The 13,288-nt window shown below is 36.3% G+C and overlaps 1 protein-coding gene and 1 long non-coding RNA gene across 4 annotated transcripts; one reads left to right on the top strand and one right to left on the bottom strand.

Moving 5' to 3' along the window:
* The first annotated feature begins 4,786 nt into the window (after nucleotides 1-4,786).
* LOC134208239 (uncharacterized) lies at nucleotides 4,787-5,683 on the top strand. Its single transcript, XR_009978565.1, has 3 exons — nucleotides 4,787-4,879; nucleotides 4,944-5,058; nucleotides 5,128-5,683. It is a non-coding gene; the product is annotated as an uncharacterized LOC134208239 (long non-coding RNA).
* A 2,804-nt stretch (nucleotides 5,684-8,487) lies between these two features.
* On the bottom strand, nucleotides 8,488-9,769 carry LOC134208238 (transcription initiation factor IIA subunit 2). 3 transcript variants are annotated; one of them, XM_062684275.1, is made up of 4 exons: nucleotides 9,613-9,769; nucleotides 9,283-9,377; nucleotides 8,748-8,982; nucleotides 8,488-8,689 (listed from the first exon to the last, which is right to left on the bottom strand). In XM_062684275.1, the coding sequence occupies exons 2-4, from the start codon at nucleotides 9,352-9,354 to the stop codon at nucleotides 8,649-8,651; spliced, it is 348 nt and encodes a 115-aa protein (XP_062540259.1). In that variant the 5' UTR covers nucleotides 9,355-9,377; nucleotides 9,613-9,769; the 3' UTR covers nucleotides 8,488-8,648. The 3 variants fall into 3 exon arrangements, with proteins under 3 accessions (XP_062540259.1, XP_062540261.1, XP_062540260.1); XM_062684277.1 differs by having other exon boundaries at nucleotides 9,283-9,401; nucleotides 9,613-9,756; XM_062684276.1 differs by having other exon boundaries at nucleotides 9,609-9,739.
* Nucleotides 9,770-13,288: the final 3,519 nt, after the last annotated feature.

Below are 13,288 nucleotides of genomic sequence, written 5' to 3'. Positions count from 1 at the left end.
AATTAAAAGTTTGAACATTCAAAGCAAATTGTGGAAATGTCAAATCAAAATGGTTACTCTGTAAAAAAAGAAAGTAGAATATTTTCATTCAAAAAACATTTCATTTGCCCAAAAAACCTCCCACCCGTAAACCCTCCGTTCAACTTTTCTTTCCAAATTAAACTTAATCATTTTTATTTATTCATGCTTTTTATTTCATAATTTCCTTCAACGATTTGTAACGCCGTGGAGGTGGCCACTTTGAAACAATCCTGCCATTTGTCGTGGTGCGCATCGTAGGGAACTGTAAATACTGCGCTATGGATTTCCGGGATTTCCTGTACGTTCGAAATGCCGAAACCCGCAAATTACCTGTAGGAAAAGTAACAGAAGAATTCGCATAAGTATCTTGATTGGTATCTAGAATGATTTGCCTCGATTATCAATAGAACATCAAATCAAATCAAACAGCAGCGCCCAATTTCGGGCCATAGCGGGATGCCGTTTGATTATGATTAGTAAGCACCTGCCACCGACATTTTTTAAGTTCTAGTTAAAAAAAGACTTACCTCTCGATACCGCAAGATCGGCGCTTCGGAAGTTTACTTCGGTGTTAAAATTAAAAACACTAAACACTGCAAAATTCAGCTATATAGCACTACCGAACAAAATCATAAATTTACATTTACAACGACCGAAACAATAATTTATTCTGCTGAATTGTTTTTGTTTTGTCGCCTCGCACACTTTTTAAGGGAGAGAGCGGAGAGAGACGAAAGTCGAGAGTTGATGACAGTGAGAGGCACTATGTGCGTTCCCAATACGTTAATGGTCAAAAAATAGTCAATATCATTATGGGAAAATATCCATGCAGGTATAAATATATTGTGTATGTACGATCTTTTCACAATATGGAATATGTATCAATTTCTAAATGTGGGTCATATAAAGATGAAATCGGTAATCATAAAATATGTTTGTAAATAATTTTTATTTTATTATATTCAATATTTTTGCCACTTGTTGTTACGTAGTGCCCCAGATCTGAGTAGATTTTTTTCCTTTCTCTGTTTCGCCCAAGGTTTATTGACGATTGATTTGACAGTTTTACAATTTTTAGGCTGAATACATGTACTTTTAATTTTACATTGAAAAATGAGGAAATAACTTTCAAACAGAAAGAAGCACTTTGGCTGAAACCAATTTCGTTTTCATTTTCAAGAAAATGAAGCACCTTTCATGTGGAAAGTGTATAATTCTCTATAAAACCATTTTTGTTTTTTGTGTGTACTGTTTTGTAAAAGCCTTATTGTAAAATTCCTGAAATTTCTGAGAATATCGTTTAAACATTAATTTATGAATTCCTTCGAAAAATGCTCCAGAAATTAGTTTGATAATTTTTATTAAGATTTTAGTAAGATTATTTAGAAATCAGGAATTTGGGTATTCCTTACAAAATTTCTCCGAAAATTCCTTAAGAATTTTCATTACGGATTTCTTCAGAAAATCCTTTACGCATTTCTTTCGAAAATTGCTTAAGGAATGCTTTCGAATTTTGTTCCACGAATTCCTATATTCTCCTTCGGAGACTCCTTGAGGATTTCCTTTGGAAGTTTCTTTAGCAATTCCTGCGGAAATTTCTTAAGGAATTCCTTAAAAAATTCCATTCGTTTTTTTTTAGAATTTCTTCAGACATTTTTTGAGGATTTTTACAAATTACATACAAATATTTAAAATCTATTTTAGCTCCCTCCTCCTCGGATTTTTTTGCCAAAAAATAATATTTTGAGGGGGCAGCAAAATAAAATTCGAACAATTTTGAGGATTTTCAAAACATTCTTTAACAAATCCGAGGAGTTTTTTGATTTTTTTTTTCATTTTAATATTTAGTTTTTATTATCCACCCCTTGACCTTTCGGCGATCAGTAGGACAAAATGTCAATTCAATATTTGTAACGGCCTTATTTCATGAATCGCTAGAAAAAATTCTTCTAGATATCCATAAGGTATTCATTCGAAATTTGCCTACGGAATTTCTTCAGAACTTCTTCCAGTAATTCCTTTAAAACATTCTCCGGGAATTCTTCCGGAACTTCCTGCAGGAATTTCTTCGAAAATGCCTTCATCTTTCCGAAAGTCTTTTAGTGTTGTTGTTTATTTTTAGATTTTTTTTCGAAAATTCAAAAAAGTAACATCGCAAACAAATTCATTTTGAATAAATTTCAAAGGTTTTCCTGGTAGATCTACCGAAAAAAAAATCTGGAAAAATCTCCGAAGGAAATTTCGGAGGTTTTTCGAATAATCTTTTGAAGAAGTGCCTGGAGGAATTTCCGAAGGAATTCTGGGCGGTATTTTTTTGATTATTTAAGAAATAAAATTCTGGAGGAGTTCCCAAATAAATTTTTGTAGGCGTTTTTGAAGAATTTGTTTTGGGTTTAGTGCAGGAATTTCCAAATAAATTGTTGAAGGCATTCCCAAAAGAGAACCTGAATGGATTTTCAAAAATAAATCCTAAAGGAACTTAAAAAGAGTGTTTGAAGGTAAAATATTTTCCTAAAGAATTCCCAAAGGAATTTTCAGATAAATCCAAAAAGGTATTTTTGAAGTATTTTTTGATGGAATTTCCGAAATAGTTCTTAAAAGAAATTCCCAATAGAATTTCAAAGAAAATGCCTACTGGTATTTCTGATGTAATTCCTAGATTTCTTCAAGAATTCCTTTGGAATTTTTCCCAGTAATTTATTCGCTATTTCCTCCAGAGATTGCTTTGAAGATTCGTCCAGGAATTCCCTAGGAAATTGCCTCAAAAAGATCTACAAAAACTCCTTCGGAAACGAATTCCAGAAAATTCTTCGGAAATTCTTTCGGATATTCCTTAAAATTTACCTCAGGAATTACGTCAGAATTTCCTACACGTATTCCTTTGTTTAAGAAAACCATAGGAAATTTGTTAAGGTTCGTTCTTTTGGAAATTCCTTTGAAAATGTCGTAGGAAATTGCTTTAGGAATTTCTTCATAAAATCCTTTAGGAATTCTTCCGTAAATCCCTTAGAAATTCTTCCGGATGTACCTTCCGAAAATCATTCGCAAATCGCTTTTGAAATATCGACGGAAAATATTTTAGAATTTCTCTAAAAATTCCTTCAGAAATTCATTTACAGATTCCTTCGGAAATATGTTTAGTCTTTGAAAGTTTGCTTAGGAATTTCTTCGGAAATTAATATGGAGGATTATTTTAGGAATTCCTCCGGATTTTTTTAGAAAAAACAAACGTTGGAAATTTTTAAGAAATTCCTCTATGGGTTCTTAGAGTTCTTTGGCATCTTTTCCTGAAATTCCCACAGGAATTCTTTCAGAACTACCTCAAGTAATTCCTTGGGAATTTCTATGGGTAATCCTTTGAAAATTCTTCGGTAACTTAAGGAAGAAGTTCTTGGCCATTTCACTCAGTAATTCTGTCTCAAACCTAGTAACATTTTGTTTTTATGCAGGTTTTATAATACTCTTGAAGAGTAAATTAAGGTCTTCAAGAGCGTTGTAAAACTTAAAATGTTACTTGGGAATATTCTTCATTTCTTTTGATTTTTTTCGGGAATCTCTTCAGAAGTTCATTCAAAGAAATTTCTTTAGAAATTCAGAAACTCTTCTAGGAATTCCCTAGAACATTTTTTCGAAATTTACTGAAAAGATTTTTTATTATTTTTCTGCGGGAATCCCTTCGGTTCCCTAATGTAAACTATTTTTGAAGTCGGTGCTTCCGGGCAAAATTATAAAATACCTATACATATAATAAGCAAGGCCTGCGTGCCCAAACCTTTGTTCCTTATGACGAATAAACGAGTCTACTTTTAGCAAGGAAACAAGCTAGTTCGGTTTTGTATTTCCTTGGTGTGATTTGTGGGAAGTCCGTCGTGGGATCAATAGTGAAGTTGGCCAAGTTCGGACGAAGTATTTTTACACTAAGTTCTTTTGAAAATTACTTCAAAAATTTTGCCAGAAATGTCTTTATAAACTCTTTTCGCTATTCCCTCGGAGAGTCCTTTTTGAACCCCTTCGAAGATTTTTTCAGCAATTTCTTCGGAAATTGTTTTAGGATTTTTTTCGGAAAATATTACATTCCTTAACAAATTTCTAAATGAAATCCTGAAAGAATATTCTATGGTTTTACCTGTGGTTTTACTAAAGGAATTTCCCAACGAGAGCCTTAATGGTTTTCGAAAAAATGCCTATATGAGTTTCCGCTGAATTTCTTATAGGGTTTTACAAAGGAATTTCCAATGAAACGTAAAAAAAATCGTAGTTCCCTTCGGAAATCTCTTCAGGAACCCACCAAGAACTTTTTTTTGTCATATTTAATCAACTTTTAAGGTAGGTCATCGTGACCCAGCCTTACTCCAGGATCCAAGGGTCACAGCAGGTGAACGAACTGCAAATTCTCTAAATATACTAGATATGCAGCCGCTCAGACATTGCCCAATTATATATGTAACTCAAAGAATAGTAGTTAGAATTTTTCTGAAATTTAGATATATTGAGAAGTAAATCGACTGGACTTTATCAAAATCCTGAATTAGGAAAGCTTTTGGAAAAAAAATATTAACAAATTAGTCCTACACGTAAAAAAAAGTAATTATTTTATTTATTCAATTTGATTCATATTCCTCATTACGTATAGCAACATAAAATTCATTAAACGATCAATAGCCTTCATAAAATATTTGTATCAATTTTATTGAGCGTGTTCATATACTGTATTTCATATCGCAATGAAAAGTATAAGTTTCGCCTAATGGCAAAAAAGTATAAAGTTGAACTTATACTTTCAATAGGGAATGAAACTGAACTGATAAAGACAAACATGGCGATTGGAAGTTGTGGAAAGGAGATCGTGTTGATTCTGGTAAATACTTAGTGATTTTAATTATTTAATTTATTTATTATAAATTGTATTTCTTCAAATGCAGGGAAACTTCCACTGTGTGATTCGGTCAAATGTGTATGCAAGCAAAAACCAACGAAAAAAAGTGGATCCGATTCAGTTTTCGGTCGGTTTGCAAAACTAGGTATGAGCATGAATAGGTATGGCATTTTTATTATCTTTATTCATTAGGAATGAAATAATGTGCTGATAATATTTTCTCTTTCCAGTTAGCGCAATCTGATAAGTTTCATATGCGTCGTGATTATATACCGAAGAATAGGAAGCAGTTCAAGAATCATCCATCAGGAAATGATGCCGTTTGTTACAGACACCCACTTCAGCGGATTCTTTTGCTCTGCAAATCCTGTTGCATACATCGGACCTAATCGGAAGCTCTGATGTCGCTGAGATCTAATTATTACTGACGGAATTGGACAGTAGCAGTATATACCGGTAGAAGCAGCATAGCACGGTAGTAGCAGCAGCGGCAACAGAAGTTCTCTTCTGCAGAACTCTCCGATTATGCCTGATGCAGGCAGCATGATTGGCAAAGCAATAAGATCAGATGGAGCTGGTGACTGTGTTTAACAGCGGTATCTTAATCCCCGATGGATGATCCTACTCTGACGATGACTAAATGGGTGTATCGGGTGTATGCTTCCTTTTCGTAGGAGAATTTATCAACAGCTGATGAAATATTTCATGTTCCGGCAACGATCACGAGTCAAGAAGAAATCGGGAATTAAATATCTTGCGTGCAAAGTAAATAATATATAATGAAAATAAAATACGTTTAAATAAATAAAGCCAGCTGTTTAATTACCTTAGATTAATTTCTGGATGCTCCTATATAGGAAAATAAGGTATATGAACCAATATAATAAAAGATATATACAAACTTAATTGTTTTATTGTTATTTTTCTTATGAAGTTCATTCAACAATCGTATGTATGTCATTTTTCATCCAATATTGTGTATGCAGGAATGACATGAAATGTATTAATATCATGTTATGATTATCTTAAGACATGCCTCATGACCTTCATTATAGAAACGCATATAATTTATGCAGAAAACTCAATGGCAAAAATGTATGTGTTTTGCCATATACAATCATTAAGGAAATTTCTTTTCGTGTATGACACCGAAGTCTAATTCTCAATATTGCTCAAGGGTTACGAATAGTGAAGCAGAATTCGTTGTTAAATTTTGATTCATCAAAATCAAAGAATAATAAAATCACAGAGAAACAGACGTCTCACTCAACATATGTTCCATCGTACACCTTTTAAACGGTTTATTTAACTTTTTGTAGGTGGTCAATCGGCCACCGATGGCGCTTTCATCGATTTTGCTTGTGTTTGACGTTTGCACAATACCGCCATCTGGTTGCCGCTTGGCCACTCATCGGGATTTTAGCATTGGGCGACAAAGTTTTCGCGACGATGATTTTGATTGCATTTTGTTCTAAGTGAGACGTCTGTTTCTCTGTGATAAAATAGTTTCAATTTAAATAACATTAATAAGTACCTCATTATTAGAGTCGCTGGTAATTTACTATGGAATGTGCTGTTTGATGATCGATCGAATATTACAATTTTAATCCACTGAAGTCGATTTTTATACGAGCGATTCGTACCATGTGAATCAAAACCGCGTGAATTAAAAAATCCGCGTTAAAATTGATTTTTTTTAGCCATTGATTTTTTCATCCACGCCGGTTCACGCCGCCGCCGCCGAGGTAAAAGCGACCACTACGCCGCCGCCGCCGATTATATGACCGGCGCACAGGTCTACCCTCCCCTCGGATATGTGATCCCGATGCAATGGGTGGGCTTTCGCCATTAGCACTGAGATGGCAACCAAAAACATATCCTGTCGTGGTGGTATCACATGTTGACTATTTTTGTTTGGTTTCGCGTCACATAATCTGGCATTGACGCATTGATTTTATGCATCTGCATGTGACCCAACGCCTTTAATGGTAGCGCAGTCAAGGAGAGGCATTTTTCATCAGTGATAATGATGTGGGATCTCTTCTTTTCGGCAATACTTTCCTTATGCGTTCTCTGTGAAGATGAGTCGTAGCTACGCTTACAACTAACTGGATAGGTTAATTAAAAGTGTGTTCAAATTTTCGACATTTGTAGGGAATGGACTGTTAGACCCCAGCCTGGGTAGCTAATCCAGAGAGGGTTTTTCGGTCAACTGAGGACCAACGCGCGATGGAAATGCTTGATAGCACTGGCTATATCTGATAGCACTGGCCATATCTGACAAACGATTTGATCATGATTATACTATTGTTTGTTTCTCATCAAACTCCTGTATGAAGGACCAAAAATGGGTGAGGTGGTTCCATAAACACTTATGCGAATTCACGGGATGAATAGAGAATCTCCTTCCAGAAGAAAGTTCGTACATGCATACAATAATATAATCTAGCCCTCGTTTCCCAGATTGACCCAATAGATGGGGAGAAGAGCCCGCCCTTTGGCTGGAGAGATATTCGATCCGCCATTGGAAGCACCGCAACCGCTGCACTAGGCACGGTGGCTCCGGATCAGAGAAACGACTAGTATGACGGAGAATGTGAGCAGTTAGTTGAGGAGAAGAATGCAGCATGGGCGAGATTGCTGCAACACCGCACGAGGGCGAACGAGGCACGATGCAAACGGGCGCGGAACAGACAAAACTCGATTTTCCGGAGGAAAAAGCGCCAGCAGAGAGATCGAGACCGTGAAGAGACGGAGGAACTGTACCGCGCTAATAACGCACGAAAGTTCTATGAGAAGTTGAACCGTTCACGTAAGAGCCACGTGCCACAGCCCGATATGTGTAAAGACATGAACGGGAACCTTCTTACAAACGAGCGTGAGGTGATCCAAAGGTGGCGGCAGCACTACGAAGAGCACCTGAAAAGCGATATGACAGACAACGGTGGCGGTATGGTAATGAACCTAGGAGCACGCGCGCAGGACATGCGCCTTCCGGCTCGCTATGAACGTTACAACGTTATGAAAACTCATATGTGAATATGTACGTTATGTGGAAGATATTGATTTGGAAAATGTATTGGAGGTAACCACTTTCCCTTCAATGGGACTCGAACCCATGACCCTACAGTACGCTAGACTGGTGCTTCAACCAACTAAGCTACGAAGGACCTCCGGCGGCCTTAGCAACCTAGCGGCTACTGAACGAGCTCGAGATTCCCAAATTGGACGCATAGTCAAATCACTCGCAATCCATTTCTCAAGCCAACACTTCCACATGTGTTGCCTACGCAATGCGGTCGGGTCTGAGCTCGACGACCGACTGGCAAATAGCTTACACAACCTCACTTGATCAGTACAGTTGCTGATGAAGAATGTGTATAGCCGCCAGACATTCTAAATACTCTCGTTCCTCTAATGTGGACGTGTACTATACAATTATTGTCTCATCCTATCCTAGTAAAAGCGGACCGGAACCTTTTTCGAGCAAAAATGGCTGTGCGCAATACTCGGCGGTAATCTGAAAAATGATGTGTGGCGAAGACTCGTGAACCACGAGCTGTATCAAAAACAAATAGAGAATACGATAATTGGTTTCAATTCATGAAAATGTGTTTTATTTGTCCACAAAATTATAATCTAGCTAGAAGCGCCTATCTCAGAACGAGATCAGCGTTATACATACATAAATAAAAGAAATATGAAATGAGCCATCATTAGAGCTGAAAATGCTGTTCATCATCGATGTGCCCTATCGATCAGTCCGACCAATATCATCGTTCACGTTGGCATCTGTAAGAAATAAAAAATGATCAATATACAATAAACAAACCAAAAACCGACTACATACTCTTGCCATCGCATGCCACGATCTTGACTTTGTCCACTTTGGCGAATTCGTGCACCTCCCGGAACTCCACGTCATTCAGCATCAGCGTCCACACGTTGTCGCAGAACCGGTACGTGTTCAGCTTGGCGGCTTTGAAGGTAACTCTCGATTTGACCCTATTGGAGAGAGCCGAGTTGATGGATTTGTCGAACTGCACCAGCACTCGCACGGCCAGGGCAGGAGTTATTTGACCATACTGTGAATTTTTGAAGAAAATATTTGTAATTAGAGTACCGTAAATGATGAAATGCTGTGCAAGGATATTCATTGAAGCGTTGCGATATAAACAAGATAAAAGCGTTTCCATATGCTTCTATTATTTTAGTTTTAACACGTTTTTATCAAATATGGTTCTAAACGACATTGAAAACAAAAAACGGGATAATACAAAAAATAATTCTTACTAAATCAACAAGTCCCTGTTTAGTGAATTATTAAAACGTTTCCTTTTTACTGCATTAGGTATATCAAAATGGCAAAGTGACAAAGAATTTACCTGAATAAGTTCATCCAACGTTTCCTGGAGAGTATTTCCGAGAGTAGTGTTCCGATACAGCTGGTATGACATAATGGAACGCCAAACAGTATTTCCTGCAGAATAATGATTGTGTAGAACTAAGATTGAACTTCTTAATGTATTTTGAAAATCTGAAACTGCATTTGCGTTTTGAGCTAACAGGAAAGGTATGATCAGACTCTGAGAATCAGACTTATATACAGTATAGGTACATTCCAGTTGATGGTTCTATGGGTACCCGTTGGCAATTCTCAAAATATTCCTCTGATTGGGTAGCTTTCTACGTACGATATTCGAAATCTCACCTACCTTTTTCCAAATTATAATGTTATGCCGTCCGAAACTACCAGCAAGGACCCACGATGGCAGCAATCTGTTCCGCTCCGTATATCCGATTTTGGCCAACAAAACAAACCAAAATCATAACAAGACTCCTTTGACGTTTTGCTTTTCGCTTCAGTTCTCGTAACTGCGAGTGACAACGTTGAGTGCCGGAGAGTGACGAAAACAGAGGTATGCACGTTCACGGATTCTACACGCTTATTTGAATCTACTCAAAAGTGAGTCACTGAAATAACCATGTAAAAAATGAAGCTCATCAGAATCAGGGTCTATTTCAAGACAAAATTTTCAAAACGACTTATCTGCTTTTGTAAACAAAGATTCAAACGACGATTTGACGAATCTGATAGCTCTTCCCAGCGAACGAACACCATCAATAGGTAGGTGAAGGCTTCCGTTACCAGTTAATGGTGTTGGTTTGCGTGGGAAAGCTATCAGATTCGTCAAATCGTCGTTTGAATCTTTGTTTACAAAAGCAGATAAGTCGTTTTGAAAAATTTGTCTTGATTTTATATATTATATCAAGCTCTATCTGGAATAAGGGCGAATGTCGCAAGAGAGGATTCTCTTCTTCGACTTCCCCTCTTTTTAATAAAAGTGACAAGCAACGGATTTCTTAGTGATTTATCACCTAAGCACAATAGAAAACAATGCGAACTTGCTTTCTGATGTGATAAACTGCAAAGGAATCCTCTGCTTGTCACTTTTATTTAAAAGAGGGGAAGTCGACGAAGAGAATTCTCTCTTGTGACATTCGCCCTTTTTCCAGATAGAGCTTGATATATAATATATACGCACCAAATTTTCTTTAAGTCATTCAGCAAAATGACTGGAATCATGCCAGCAAAGTTTTGCTGTTTTAAATACAGCATTTGCTTTAAAATTTAATCTTGGCGGGAATCGATTTAGTGTACACGCTTACATGTGACTAACGAGTAATGGGTTATAATTGTATAAATTTCAGTAACAAAAATCGATCAACCCGAAATGAAAGTGAGTGTGAGAAAAAGAAGCGGGCAAATGACAATCTACACATAAGGGTGAAATCAGGAGTGATTCAGTTTCATTCTAAATTTTCGACCACTATTCTAGTTTGAATCTGGAGCAAAATAGAACAAACTCGCTGGTTTCCCCAGCAGTGTTCTATTCATGTTTCTCAAATTTTCAATTAATTGAAATCATTATGTTACTGTCAAGAAAGGCGCCGGAATTGCAAAGTGGATCGATCCGTAGATAAAATGACGCATCCATACACCAAAACAATTGAAAAATATTTGAATCTCGTGATTCAATCGTGGTTCAAATCTGCAGAAAATAGAACGGAGCGTTATACCAGTTTTATTTTTTTGACAGTTGACTGGTATAAAAACTGAATCTAGAACAGCTGCTGGGAAAATTAATGTTTCAGATTCATATTCAAACTGACAGCCCCGAACGATTTGAATCACTGCTGATTTTACTCTAACAGTTATGTTCAAATTGGTGAAATCGGCAATAAAATATTGTCTATCTGGAACAAAGTTAGACCGCTTTTTATCCAGTATTTTGCGCTCGGTAATGGCGGCGTGAGTGCCATACAGTTTGACGTTCAAGAGGTAGAAAACATTGGAACTCATCTATGGTAAAGTGCCCAATAGTGAACCCCCAACCAATAGTGGACCCTCCAGATATTTTTGCATTATTACAGCACAATGTAAATATTTTGCTATGAAATTCCATCGGGAGAACCTACTTTACAGTCCTATGATTTGATTACATGCATTGGAAATGCTATGGAAAGCAAAATTGGATGAATTTTTACAATTCTTTTGAAAATAAACACTAAAGTGTCCATTATAGGAATATTTTGGGGGGTCCATAATAGGGAAGAAGAACGTCCCGAAACGAAACATGAAAATCAAATGAAGTGTCGACTATAGGGAAGCAATTTCCTATTATGGACCCCCAGGGGGTCTACTATAGGGCGAATTCAGTCAGACTTTAAAATGTTAATTTCAACGAATAACGTCGTGTATTTGAGTGTTTTATGTACGTATCGTGAAGAGGAGATGCAGAACTTGGTATTAGATATCAAGCAGAATTGATATGTTGAAATTTTCTACTCCGTATGACAGGAAGAGCTAAATTCCGCTACTAGGGAGTCCACTACTGGGCATTTTACCCTAGTTTGCTCTGGATAATAAAAAAATCAGAGAACAACAAACGTCAACCAACATGAACAACAGCAAGGATTACCGCTTGGATTTGATTTTAGCTAACCCGGCCAACCATTCGTCAAACTCCTTCAAAGTTATTTATCTAAAATTGAATGATTTTATCTGTATTTCTTTACACTAAATTGTTCACAAAAATGATATAAATCTTAATGAATCGTTATCACAGTTCATGTAAAGTATGATATCAACGCAATGATATACTTTGACAAAGTATTTCGAATATGAACATCGCTACATCTTTACCACTAAATAAATTGCAATAACGATATGAATATTCATGAAATGTTATCAGACTTCTGATGAAGTACGATCTCAACGTTATGATACATTTTGACAACGAATTGTACTGTTAAACATCGCTGCACCTTCACCACTTTTTAGTTCAACGATGCATATCGTTTCATACCAAAACATCGATGGACATTTTGCGGTTTGTTTATATCCCAGAAATGAAGATTAAGAAATTTTCTGAAAAATGATTTGAACGAATGTTGACTGGAACGACATTCGTGTTTCAATTATAAAAGCCATAATACAGATCCATTATGAAAATTAACCGCAGTTGACGTTTTATATGTTTGCATTTAAGTAAATAAGATGAATATAAAAATGGTGTAAAGTGGAAAATAATTTCTCTATATGCACGTGATATTCGAATGAAAATTTCAAGGCTTAGAATGTTAATGCAATTTAGCTACTTACAGTCATCACTTCATTGTGGGCTAATGGTTAAGTTCTCTGGGTTCTCTTTATAACATCATCACTTCAGGTTCGATTCCCGATTAAACAAATTAATAGAAAAAATGTAAAAGTGAACCTCTGAAGAATCAATTTTTTGTTTTTGTTGATAATTTTGACAGGTCGATAAAGTAGAAGTGTGAAAAAATATGTCTTTTTGGCGGTATCAACTGATATCGATATTTTGGAAAAGATCGATAACAATTTTCCGTGTTTTGACTTTTGACTAATTTAAAATTCTTCGTGGAATGGCATCGATCGCTATCGACGGTTAATATGAAAACCTTTAAAGATCTAAATGAAGAATTTTAAAGAAAATTGAAGAAATGGTTGGTCGGGAAATGACTTTTATAATTACCTACATTTCTTTTCGTTTCAAGCATAAAATAGGACAATCAAGGACCGCTTTATGAACGACCCCTATAAAATATATGCATATTGTGGGTGAAATAGTGTGGGGCTCTAGACATGCGATTACGCCTGCATCTTAATATGATTGAGCTCCATAGTTTGAAAATAATCAGCCGTTGAATTGTTAGAATATCCTTATGAACATCTTCAAGTCACAAAAGAAGACAATTCATACAATAACAATTATTTGCTTTCCCTCTGTTCTTGCCTTTATCTGTACAGGATTCCAAATATATGAACGATAATGTATACTGCCGCTAACCGCAAGTCGAGCACAT

The sequence above is a fragment of the Armigeres subalbatus genome, chromosome 1 (assembly GCF_024139115.2).
Source record: "Armigeres subalbatus isolate Guangzhou_Male chromosome 1, GZ_Asu_2, whole genome shotgun sequence".
Lineage (NCBI taxonomy): Eukaryota > Metazoa > Arthropoda > Insecta > Diptera > Culicidae > Armigeres > Armigeres subalbatus.
This window is presented reverse-complemented; position numbering and strand designations above follow the sequence as displayed.

Coding starts and splice junctions, on each gene's coding strand:
- LOC134208238 (XM_062684275.1), bottom strand. CDS start 9,354: ATGTCATACCAGCTGTATCGGAACACTACTCTCGGAAATACTCTCCAG. Junction 8,983..9,282: donor CGTTGGATGAACTTATTCAG/GTAAATTCTTTG, acceptor AAAAATTCACAG/TATGGTCAAATAACTCCTGC. Junction 8,690..8,747: donor CGTGGCATGCGATGGCAAGA/GTATGTAGTCGG, acceptor TATTTCTTACAG/ATGCCAACGTGAACGATGAT.